Source organism: Lampetra planeri, chromosome 56 (assembly GCF_965212315.1).
Source record: "Lampetra planeri chromosome 56, kcLamPlan1.2.h2, whole genome shotgun sequence".
In the NCBI taxonomy this organism is placed as follows: Eukaryota; Metazoa; Chordata; class Hyperoartia; order Petromyzontiformes; family Petromyzontidae; genus Lampetra; species Lampetra planeri.
Window position 1 is genome coordinate 3,002,751 of NC_136162.1, and position 13,319 is coordinate 3,016,069.

The following is a 13,319-nucleotide window of genomic DNA, read 5'->3' on the forward strand; positions in this document are numbered from 1 at the left end:
CCGGTCCGCTTCTGTGGACCTCTTTTTCCCGCTGTTGCCTTCAACTCTCGTTTGCCGTGGGCATTGTGCCCGCACGTCCGTCACGTGGCATCTTGTGGGCTGTGGCGAATTAAAACAGTTGATTCGTTGCTGCCCCATCACAGGCAGAAGCTCGGGTTGCCGGTGGCCAGGTTTAAATTGAGCCTCGGCAAATGTAACCATTAACGCCCCATTGATCTGCGGTACGATGGTTACCTTGTAATTAAAGACCTGACATTTGTGCGCTGCGCTAATGGAAACGTTCAGGCTTGTCCGAGGACGCCGTCTTTTCGGCGTGAGTGGCCGGGGGGAGGTGACGGGGATGGCGTATGCAGTGCGGGTCCCACCCCACCCATCTCTCTCAGCTGGCAGGATGAAGGCTGCACTTGCCCGCAGGAAGTCTGCGATCGATGGGGAGCGAAAGGGACAAAAGGGCTTGCGTGAGGTGCAAGCCGCTTGCTGCGCCAGTTTATGCAGTTTCAGAGGTTCCAATCACGTCATTATAATGACAATGATCTTCCCGGCTTGTGACGCGCCGCCGCGTAGGATTTGCTCGCTCTCGAAGAAGAGAAAACCTCTCAGAGTGGCGAGGAACCAGAGGGAAGTGGGAAAGGCAGCAACAACGCGGTTAGCCGGCACCAACAGTTGGCCAAGATCTGCAGTCCTCTTATATATGAAGGTGTTATCGGCGAATTAATGGTGTTTGCTCGTGGTGGGAAACTGGAGCACCCGGAGAAAACTCACTTGTGCCCGGGGGGTAACCCTCTGTCCCGTACAGACGGAACAGGTGGAGGCCACACTTGGCTGTACCGCCTTCTTCTGGGGAGCCAGGAGACGGCACCACGGGAAGGGAGAATTTCAACATCTGTGTGGTGACCCACCAACCCTTGCTGCTGCCTCCACGGGGCTGGATAATAAGCCACGTGCATAGCCACCACCACCCGGCTAAATTCCATTTCCCTGACCCAGCGTTGTTCTGATAATTACCAAAGTGGGCCACCTGCATAGCAAGAAATACAAGTTGTTCATCTGTGAGTCAGTGAGGCTGTGAGTCAGAGGGCCTGAGTGTGTTTTCAGTGTAGAGTCGTGAGTTGACTGACCACAAGGGACCAGTGGAGCCTAACGTGGTAGTAATGGTGAGCCAAGCATAACCTGTGGATTTTGACCAAGACAAAAAAAACGGAGCAAAACAGTTCACCATGATGATCGTCAAAGGTTTTACACATTTTAAACAACTTTCCCATTTCTAGATATGGCTTTGATTTATTTGAGGGTTAGGAATATGAAATATATTTATGGGTCATTATTTTTGTACTTTTGTTCAATGTACCTTTCATTGGTTGTGTACAAATGATGAGGTTAAAAGTGATTGGATGAGGCTTCAGGTCACTCGTACAATCATACCATGCAGTCATGGAACGCCTCTGAAGGGACCTCTACTGAGGAGATGGAACGATTAAATCATCTCGTGTGCAGGTGCTAGGTGGATTATTACATCGCAGCATCGTAAGATTGGTGAGGGCACAGAGAGGCCATCGTCTAGCAGTGGATTGATCATGGCTGATGATGATCATCATCATGCATTACTATTTTGAGCGTGGCCTTGTCGATATGCCGATCATCGATGCACTGTCTCATGCCTGGTTTTCATTTGACGCTTCTTGCAAAATCGGCGTAAACTTGTGTCCGCAATTAAAACGAAGTTACCGGCTTGACTCGACACCGATAGACAACGATCGTCTGGCTCTCACCTGCGCCGCTCATAAATATTATCACCCTGATGAGAACCTACCTGGGCCTGGTCCTATGACTGGGACCATGGCCCATGAAAGCCTTTTGTCTGCCATCAGCAGAGGGCACTGTCTTCTCTCAGAGCCAGAGCTCAGCCGTTGGCACTGCACCGTGGCTCACCCAGTACTGTGCGTAGGTTTTTAATAATGAGACCTTAACCAGCGGTCCTGTCTGCTGGACATCAGTGGCTTTCATATCTGTGTTCTGCGTAAAACATATTGTGGCAGCAGATCGACAACATTTCTCTACTCTTGAGCACACCCAAATATCTGGACAATTCCTTTGTTAAAGTTACTTCGTTTTCCACCTTGGCAATGTTTGTCTGGACAAGCAAGGTGTTTACTCCCTCCGGGCTAATGAGTTAAACGCACATTTGCGATGTACGCACATAAGCAAATGAATCGACGTTTCGCGTGCGTTTGCGAACAAATCGGTGTTTGTATTCAGACGGCGCCTTCGGCAACAAAATCGACCGGCGCGTCGTACACGCAAAACAAATCGTGAAAAACAAACAAACGACTGCTCACACAACAACATTAATCGAAGAAAATAATGAATACAAGATTATGGACGGACGTCAAACCTCCGCTGGCTGAGCCGAGCGAGCGAGCGCTTGCGGCCGTGGCGAGAAATATTTTAGAATTTCCTCCCATTTCCCCCGGGAATGAGATCAGTTGCCAGAGACAATAATGACGCCCGTAATGGGGCAGCTGCCTCGCTCCGTCCTCTGCTCTTGCAGATGATGATTGTCGTGCCTTCTGCTGGCGTCAGGTTCAAGCATGTAATGGGACACCGGGTCTCCCATGCACACGCTCACTGGTGTATCGTCCTAATGACTTGTCTCAATTACACCCAACTCGACAGCCACTTACACTCGGGCTGGCATTTCCTCTGCTTGTGGTGGACGGGAATATGCTATTAAAACGGTAATGCTATTAGTGTCTGAGGTGTGGCTGGGTGTCTCTGGGGCCTAATGATCCTCCTTTGTCGTAGCCGTGAGCGAGCTTCGCTGGGATAGCCTGGGTTCGAATTCTGATATCTCACTCGAGTTGCCAGGAAAACAACGACGTGAGACTAAGTGCAAGGATGAAGAACGGCGTGGTTTTGGATGCGTCATGAGACTGATCCCCCCGAACATGGATCCTGTACTTGGCCGTGTGATTACAAAAGTGGAAGGAATCAGGAGTAGAGGCCAAGACGGTGAAATCGAGGCAACGGTTCAAGATGTTGGAGGGAAATGATTGAGACTGAGCGACGCAGTGATACTAGTTAAAGACAGAGAACGGTGGTGGAAATGTATCAAGTCCCGTTGTCGTTAATGAGCTGAAGAAAGGGAACAGATGGTGAAGATGATAATGATCGCTTTTGATTACAACTGGTCTTCAAGTATCAGGAGTTTACACTCTTTGGTTCTTTCGGTAAAGTCACGTAGGTATAAAATAAAATAATCAATCTAGATTTGAAGTTTTCGTGACTGCAGGGATCCATACTCTTTGGTTCTTTTGGTAAAGTTTCTTACCTATATAGCCTCTTGTCACAGCAGCCCTTTTGCCCACTTCAGCAATTGTTTCTTGCTGTGGTTGTCCCACCTGATGACGGACGCTTGTATTGCGCCCGAAACGTCGTGATTTAATTTATTTTATACCTACGTGACTTTACCGAAAGAACCAACGAGTATGGATTCCTCCAGTCACGAAAGCTTCAAACCAAGATATCAGGAGTTTAATTACCTGAGTCTGGCTATGTATTAATGTGCAACATAAAGACATTCCTTTATTAGTTTGTTTTTATTTCATTCAGCCTAGTTCACTCCCGAGACGTTGTTCAGTCAACACATCGGGTAAATTTAGTTCACTGGTACAGCTGAGGTGACCGACTTCTGTCGAGTGATTGTGTAAGATGATGCGCCTTTTAAACTTGAGCCCATTGTGCAAGGGAAACACGTGTCTGTGTTGTAAGCAGCATAGAGGTGTAACAATGGATCACGTGAGAACCGCCGAGGGGAGTCACGGGGTAAAAGAGCGTTGACCAATATACATCAGCACAGTCCAGAACGGAAACGGCATTGTAGCTGAGCAATACATTAAAAGTTAAGTAACCCTAGCCCGCACTGATGCCCGTGGGCCAGCCGGTAGACTGTCCCCGGGGTGCCGTGTGAACACACAACCACGGCCCCACCTCTTGACCTCGCGGCATCGCCCCAGGGCTCCCCATGGGCCATTACATCCTCCTAATGGGGGGCACGTGGTCACTGTGGGGGGGGGGCAGTAATGACAGGCGGTCTGCGTGCACTCTGCTGTCGTGCGCGTTCCGTGAATTATGGCGATTGAACGGGGACCAGAATTTACGTTCATCGCACTAAACTCATTTTCATTTTACCAGGTAAGGCCCACTGAGATATATATTTTCAGAAGCGACCTGGCCACAAATGATAGCACGTTGATTCTGACCATGGAGGGTAAGCTCGGAGAAAAATCTACGTGATCACGGTGAGAACATGCAAACTCCAAATATACAACAGGCGTCAGGGTCGGGATCAAACCCATAACCTTCTGTATACCAGGCGAGGTAGTGAATATCTTGCCACTGCGACACCCCAATGAAGGAAGGAATCCTGCTTGCTGGTCAGCTGATGTCTGTTACAGGCGGAGTAAGGATGGGTTGGAAGGTAAAATCGGTCCAGGATCACCAAATGCTCAATCTCTTATGGGTAACTTGACTATGCGTGGAGATATTCGCCATCCCTTCCCATCAGCGATTCAACGAATTATCACGATAAAGAGTCTATTACATTAGTACACATCGTGATACTCTGTACACCATTACTACTGGACATCTGTGTAAAAAGAGCTTCATAGCTCATCGGATTTTTCCAGGATAAAATAAAGTTTCTGAAAATACATAGAGACGGTCCCTCCGTGCTAGTAAAGGATAAACTGGCCACTGCCACATGAACGTGGAATGGCTACCATCGAATCAGTGCCACCAGTAGAGATGAGTGAGGCTCCCACGCTCATTTGCGCGCGGAGACAGTTTGACGTAAAGACGAAGGTCCCCCAAGGTCAAATGCTGGCAATCCCTCATGAGCGCTCGTCTCGAGCAGTCGTGTAATATCTGGATGGGACCCGTTTAATTCCTACTTTGCAGCTCACCTCGGTCGTCTCCCAATTGTGAGGGCGTATCCTGAATGAATGTTGTGCGGTGTGGTGATGCTCTGGTTCGACTGTATTATTATTCTGGGTTTTTTTCGCTCAGGAAATCCTTATTGAGTTTGTTTGTAACTTATGACTTTTTATGTCGACCGTGCTTTGTAGGTTGACGGTGATTTTGGCTTTCCCACCAAAACGCCATCTTATAAACAGCAGGCCTGCGCCACAGTGGTTACAATCCCATATTGGGGGAGGCCTTGCAAAGGAATTGACACGTGAATTGACACGTGGTTTGACACGTGGTTTGACACGCGAATTGACACGTGTTTTGACACATGAATTAACAAGTGGTTTGACACGTGGTTTGACACGCTAATTGACACGTGGTTTGACACGCGAATTGACACGCGAATTGACACGCGGTTTGACACGTGGTTTGACACGCTAATTGACACGTGGTTCCCATGTTGACAGGTACAGGGAGCTGTCCTTGGTGCTGATCCCTCTGAGGAGCAAGATGGCCCCTCAAGAGAAATGCCGTCGCATTCTGCAGTACTGCGGACTACAGGAGTGGCAGGTAGCACGCAGCACAGCACTGCTCTGTACAGCGTCACTCTCTACGTCACTCGCACATACATCACACACGTTAGCATCGTGTGATGACTTGGGCGGTGGTGGTTATGCCGCATGTGGCCTGTGATCCAGCACTTTGGAGGCAGTGAGCATTGGCAGATCACCCCAAAGATGTTGTGACGCTCCCTTTCCGGAGGGCGTCGGGGACGTGCCATACCCTAGCTCGCCAGCAGAAGGTGGCACATCAAAATGTTGACTCCACCTGTTCCATCAGTACGGGATCGAGTGTTGTCCCCTCACATGTGTGAATTTTCTCCAGGTGCTTCGGTTTCCTCACAAGTGTAAACACTCATTAATTGGCCCATAGCAGCTTAACATAGAGGATCGCAGAGCTTGGAAGAAACGTTGGCACTGGCCCCTCTGCCTTGTTGGCTGCCTTCTCACTTTGCCTGTGGTTCCTCGTACCTCTGAGTCATTCCGTCTCTACGAGAAGCGGGTGAGCACGGTACAGCGGCAGCGCGTTACAAGTTCTTAATATTATTAGCATCACAGCTAAGCGTCATCAGACAATACCACAGGCACAGCAGCATCACACAGAGCATCACAAATGTTACCGACTGCAGCGTTACACAGCATCACACACGGCGTCACTTGCACGCTTCGTTACTCACGTGCATCATCACGCGTGCAACATTGCAGCACAGCATCAATCACAGATCACCGACTTGCAGCATCGCGAGGCAGCATCACAGACCCCGTCGCACAAAGCGTCACCGATAATAATTGGTTTTTTACCCTTTTATCTGGCAACAAAACTGACACTTTTTTTGTATTGTGACTGCAGGTATTGTGGTCAATGCAAACATAACTCCTTGTAAATAAAAAAAAGGTGTCAGTTTTGTTGCCAGATAAAAGGGTAAAAAAACTATTGTCATATTTTGCTATTGGCAAATGAGGTTCCAATGGTGTTAAAGCGGCACTGCTCAATGTAATGCCGCATGGCAACCTGCTATTCTACCCCTGACATGCATCATCAGGCGCAGCTTCACTCACAGCATCGCGCTCAACTTAGTCCCGGCTGCCCCCTCCGCCATGAAGTGCCTGTGCCCGGCGTGTTTGCTCACGCAACCGAGAGAGTGTGAATGGTGAGGCGAGTGAGCTTTGTTGTCTTGTGTGTTGTATGCGCATTATACTCAACCCACATTTGGTGGGATGTAAGTTCAAATCCCAGTAGGGGATCGACTCGGCTCATCATTCCGAACTGGGTTAACAAAGCGAGCACGGCAGTGTGAGACGCCACTGGGATTTATCATACGGATCTCCTGGGCTTCACCATAGAAATGGGGAATTGCCAACACTGGCTCTGGGGCCACCAATATGAATAAGATTCCGCTCCACAGGTATTCGAGCACTAGTACACTTTTATTTTCTATATTAAAAAAATATGTATTCACTTAATTTTGGATATTATTCAGAATATGGTTAGATGGACAGAGTCATTTTAATGATCTTGAGAAAGGGGCTCTTAATGCACTGGTGATATATTTCAGATACATTTAATAGCATAAATTAAATAGAATATATCCATGAATGCAGTTATCTGCACTCAATTAAATCGTGTTTTCCCCATAAATATCCATTAATTATATCGCTCTTGTCGTAGATGCCCATCACCATTCATTCACATTCCACTATGTCCACACCTGCTCCAAACCTCAACTCGCCGGGTAAAATCTGCCACTGAATTTAGCCTCATGCCTGACCCAAAATTTATCTGTGCATTGTTGACTGCATTTTGGTCCCTTCCTTTGTTACCGAATATAAAAGTCTGTCGGTCAGGCTTCGTGTTTAACGGTCATCGCAAATACGCGTATCGCACAACAAAGGTTGCTCCTCTACTTGGTTCTTTCTTTTTATTATTTTATTATTTCCCTTCTACGTGACTTTACCGAAAGAACCAAGAAGATGAATCCCTGCAGTCACGAAAGCTTTAAATCGAAACGGTTGCTCCCTCAACCCGCTAACTCTTGAAGCTTCTGCTTTACAGACTTTGAGCGTTCCTTCCATTTTATAGTTCTCGTGCGCAATCTTTCCATGACGTTATGCACGGACAAACCTGGTTGTTTCACATCCTCACTTCTGATTTTTTCCAGCCGGGTCGCTCGACCAGCCACGTGGCTCAACGCGAGTTCAAATCCCGGGTTGGGGGTTGACTCAGGGGCATCATCGCCTCATCCCGGGATCGATCAAATGAGTGCCACTTTGTGGGAAATCAACAGCGAGTGTCCTGTGGTGGGATTTTCCCCTGCCATAGTAATGTGGAATTTGCATTACTGGCTAAGGACTGCGAGTAGGAGACGAGCACCGCCTCAATGCTCATTTTGAAAAAAAAAAATCGACTTTTTTCTGCATTTAATTCACCCCTAAGGTCTCATTTACAAACGACTTGTCATATCAATAGCGTGCTACCCTTGTGGGCTGCTGCCCTCAGCTGACCCATACACGGCCAAGGGTATTTTCACAATCGCTGCCGGTGTAACTGCCGCGTGCATTACAGGCTTGCACGGAACAAAGACAGAGACAAAGAACTCCTCTTTTAGCCTTAACAATAGACTGTTGGGGCAAGTGCTGTTAGCGAGCACCTATGAAGGCACTCCCCAAAATATTCACACACACACGCACACACGCACGCACGCACACACGCACGCACGTGCACACACGCACACACGCACACACGCACACACACACGCACGCACACACGCACGCACGTGCACACACGCGCGGAATCAATGGCAACCGCTTGGAGAAAAGAATTTGAAATCAGAGGCAGCAACCCCCCTGGGTGTTCACGCTGCGTCGGGGAAAAAAAGGGCCTCCCATTTACCCCCCCTCCCCCCGACCGTCTCCCTGGGCTGCTCCCTGCGTTCGCTGGGCCGTGCATGAGCCACGGGGCCTCCTGCGTCATACCGCTCCCGGAGCGAATCTCGTTTGTAGTTCCACCTCGCCGGGAATGATTGCGACGAGCGTTATGACGTTTGCAGGGGACTCTGGAAAGAGCCGTGTGTTGCCTCTAACGAGATCAGCCTGAAGGCGCCGAATCTCGGGAGCCCACCGTGACGCGTGTGCCCGGTGTAGTCGCTGGATCGGAGACTGCTGGGGAAAATCAGCTGTGGTGTTTATAACAAAATCACGTGACCACAGGTGGTCATTTTTTTGGGATGTAATAACTTACTGGCAGCGCATGAACGATGATTGCGAATGACACTGGGAAGGAGCACACTTACTCTGTACGGTGTAAGAAGGTCGTACACGCGATGATGGCACCATCATTGTCGTTGTAATTGTTTTACATAGATGGACTCGTCCATCTGAACAACTGCCAAAATCGCTTTCCGTGGTACTGACGTTAAGAAAAAACCGCCACGTTTTTCTAAATTTCTTGCTGTGTTTTTTCACACCTGATGATGATTGCTTGTGTTGCAGTCGACACGTCGTGATAATTTTATTGTTTTGTATTTTTATTATTTTATTGTTTCCCTTCTACGTGACTTTACCGAGAGAACCAATACTATTCTAAAGATATTAACATTTCTACAACAGCCAGTCATTTCACTTGCGTCCGAGGTAAAGGCAAGAGGAGCAGCCCCTGCAATTGCTCACTCACTCCGCTGCTGGCGGAAGGGCATCGATTAGGGGGAGTTCCAGAGAGCCCGTATGAAGTTGTATTTGGCCTACTTTTCTATGCTGGCCAGACATCTTAGAAGAGGTGGAAGTATACTCTTAGGTTTTTTCGGTAAAGTCACGTAGGTAAAAATAAATAATAAAAATAATATAAATACAATTATAAATCACGACGTTTCGGAGGCAACACAAGCTTCCTTCATCAGGTGTAAAAAGGCACAGCAAAATAACTGTAGTGGGAGTTATTTGTGATGGGGAATAAATATATAGGGTAAGAGGAGGGGGGGGGAGCCAAGGGGGACGGGTGCAGGATGGGGGTGTGGGTGGAGCCAGGAAGGTGAAGGTGGTACTAAAAGACGGCGCCACGGAAGGTGGAAGGGGGACGCAGAGCGGGGGAGAGTGGCGGTTGAGGTTTAACATGTCATTAACATGTCATTAACATGGTTAATCACATCTTTCCAATGATTGCTCCATCTTCTCGCTTGAAGTTATGTCTGTGTTTGTATATATGTATGGCTTCATGAACAAATCTTTGGTGGTGTCCAGACGGTGGGAGTATCCCACACTTTGCCCCACCACACGCGAAGTACACTGCAGTATAGCCACGCACGCTGCTGGGTGGACAGGGGGTGAGCTGGGGGTGGGGTTGGATTTAATAAACTTTCCCGCTGCAAGTCCAGCGACGCTGACTGTTCTCACCGTGTCAGCACCCTCTCTCTGCAGTCGAGTTTGTGTGCCCGTCTCACAACACGAAGAAGTGCTTATCAGCGGCGATGCCGTCCGCGTCTCCTGCGTGGACCGCTGCGAGCGGCGAGGCCACTGCGTGCCGGTGAGCAGCCGGAGCTGACGACAGCCGCCGGTCGTTCCCAGCGTCGCGTGTGCCGGGAAGCGTCGTGCTGCGGCTCACGCGACGCGCAGCCTCGGAGGGCCATGGGGCACCCTCGCTGGCCACACCGCCGCCGGCGGCTCTTGCGCCTCTTCATTCGTTCGTTCGTTCGTTCACTCGTTCGTTTGTCCTCAGGGCTCATCGAGATGGACAATGCAAGAGGTGGCCGGGGAGACTGGAGGTTAATGCAGTCGGTCATCGTGCATGGACAGCGAAGGAGCTTTGTCCCAAACGCGTGACCTCACAAACTGCTCTTGCTGCCATAATTTCTAGGACTCAATCACAACGCCTCTGAGGTTCCGGGTCAAATTTGGGCTATTCAAAGCGGGTTCTCGACAATAATTTCGCCCCTACGATTAGCACTGTTTGACTACGTACTGTGCGGAAGGCATTCAACGGACATACTGTAATGATTTGATGATGTCAGGCAACTTGTCATTGGCCGCACGAAGGGACCATTGTGTAGGTTTAGCGTGCGTCTTCATTCCGCTGAGCCTTCCGAGGCTGCAGGAGAGAGCAGGTGTGTGCTATCCGCGGCAATGCGGGGGTTGGGGGGTGGACATTGGGGATCTTCATATCGGCGAATTCACGTCGTTTTTTTGTGGGTTAACTGAAAATATGATGAATTTTTTCCAGATGGCCTCCACTTATGCGCAATAAGAAAATGTGACACGTAACAGGAGTTGCGATGGAATTTTCTGCAGAGCGTGTTGGGGGGTTCGGGACATGGCCAGTCAGGACCCGCGTATGATAGGATACGCTTCCCAATGTTACTCCACTTATCAACAACAACAAAAATCGCAGATAATAGGAAGCCATTGCACTATGCAGGATTGGAAAACATACGTACATTATGCACGTGCATAGACAGAAGGACAAGTTCAAAGGGCTCGCATAATGCACATGCATAAGGTACGTTGACTCAGTAATCCCCCCCCCATCATTGTGCAAGAGCGCAAAAGGGTGGTCAACACATCTACGCCTCTATATAAGGAACGAAACATTAAGACTTCTACACAAATCTGGCTGTCGCCTGATGAAGCTGGTTGTAATTACTGGCGAAACGTCGTACTCAGATTGTAAATGCTGTGGCTTGGCTCTCCATCACACCGGTGTGCTGTACTAGTGACGAATTGGCCACGTTCTGTTTACGTGACAACCCTTACTAGTTGGCTGTGTCGAGTGGTGGCGGGTTTTAACGACACATTTATATATTTACGCGATCTAACACAAAAACCTCTATTACGTTTCACTTCGTTACATTCATCAGTTAGCGATCGCATCGTATGCCGTGCGAGTGGTGGTTCTAAGAACGCGTTCACGACGTACGAACCTTTCTCCCTTCAATCTTGATTTGAAGCTTTCGTGACTGCAGGAATCCATGCTCTTTGGCTCTTTCGGTAAAGTCACGTAGGTAGAACATTTAATAAAACATAAATCACGACGTTTCGGGCGCAACACAAGCGTCCGTCATCAGGTGGGAAAGCATGGTCTGCTGCTGCCGATTCATAGTTTAACGACGAAGGGAACAAAGTGTCGCGAGGTGTCTTCTTCTTGGTTCTTTTGGTAAAGTCACGTAGAAGGGAAATAATAAAATAAATAAAATAAAACATAATAAAATAATTATCACGACGTTTCGGCCACAACGCAAGCAGCCGTCCTCAGGTGAAGAACAGGTCTGTCGGGAAGATAGCGTCTGAATGAAACACCCCAGGCTTGTCGCGAGGTGTTTCATAGGTAAGCCGGCTTCAGGCTGCAAGAGCTCACGATGCTGACCAGCCGTGGGGAACGCAGGTCTGGGAGCTGTAGATGCAGGCAGTCCTGCGATGGAGGCTGCTTGGGTTGGTGAAATGTATTCAGTCTTCTTCGTCTGCTTTCGTATGTCACGGTGAAATATTTGCAACATTTTATTTGTGATTATCGGGGCTCTTGAGCAGTTCAAACCGTTGATCAGCCTCGGTGGATGCTGGGGGATGTCTGGGGATGGCAGTGCTGGGTCACGTGATCCACGGTGCAGGGGGCAGCGTGAGAATCAAACCCGCGTCTCTTGTCCAAAAAGTTCCAAGTTTTACTTGAATTTTACCAGGTAAGGCCCACTGAGCTACGTTGCTTTTTTTCAGAAGCGACCTTATCGCGTGGAAGTTATAGCGGCCACATACTCTAAACGCACGTTTCGAAATCTGGAGGGGAAAACCAGAGGAGCCGGAGGAAAATCTACATCGCCACTGAGAGAACACACAAACTACAAATGTAAAGGCATCATGGTCGGGATCAAACCCACGACCTCATGTATACCCGGCGAGGTAGTTAAGATCTCGCCACCGTGATCTATACAAACCTGATCACGCACGCACACACCTACTGGATTACAATCAGCACCCCCAACAATCCGGAGATTACAGGGTCATTGTTCCTCTTTTGGACCGTGTCATTGACCAACGCGCGCACTTTCACCACGCACACCCACACTCGGACTCCATTGACGTCTCCGTCCCGAGCACCGTGCTTGGGGCAGAGACGAGTCCGCTCCTCGGCGTGCGATCGCCTCCCCTCTCTTCGAGGTGCCCACGCGCCCTCGGCTCCCTCCGGCTTCCCGCTCGCCGCTACGGGTGCCAAACGCTTCGGGCGGTGGCGGCGAGAGGAGTTCGCTCCGATCCACACGCACCCCCCCCCCCCCCCCCCGTGCAATGAGCCATCCCTGCGCCCACACCCCCCACCATCCCCCGCGCCATCCTGCGCTGTGGTGGCGGCGGCGGCGACGCGCCAGCCCTGCCTTCTTCATCGCGGCGAAGCGCACGCACCTGTGCCTTGATAAAATTACTTTGCAGCGCGCCGGACGGAGGAAGGAGCGACGCTCGAGATCGCGATAGAAGCGGCGGCCAGGCGATCCGAGACCGCGTACGCACACACAGACACACGCGCGCAGAAGCCATTTATTTTTTCATATTTCGCAGAAGCAAGACATTTTTTTTAATCATGTTTTTTTTTGCAATAAATAAAACGAGCCCGGAAGGCATTTCGATGGGTTTTATAGCTTGCCGCGCCGTGCTCGGATACTAGGGTCGGTGTTTTGGTGGTTGCCGGCATCGCCGCCGGACTGACTGCTGCGAGAGCACTCGCCGCTCGTCGGCGTGGGTTGTTGGTGATCCACGCTCGCTCGCTCGCTCGCCTGCTGCCCCTGCCAGCGCCAGCTCCTGCCGGGAAGCGGCGTCACCATGTTG

The 13,319-nt window shown here is 49.7% G+C and overlaps 1 protein-coding gene across 1 annotated transcript in view; it reads left to right on the forward strand.

The window, feature by feature from the left end:
- MYO16 (myosin XVI) overlaps positions 1-13,319 on the forward strand; it is a 166,384-nt gene that overhangs the window by 120,993 nt on the left and 32,072 nt on the right. Inside the window, exon 27 of the mRNA XM_078618109.1 lies at positions 5,433-5,535. Within this exon, the coding sequence (XP_078474235.1) occupies positions 5,433-5,535 (103 nt within the window). The remainder of the gene's footprint in view (positions 1-5,432; positions 5,536-13,319) is intronic.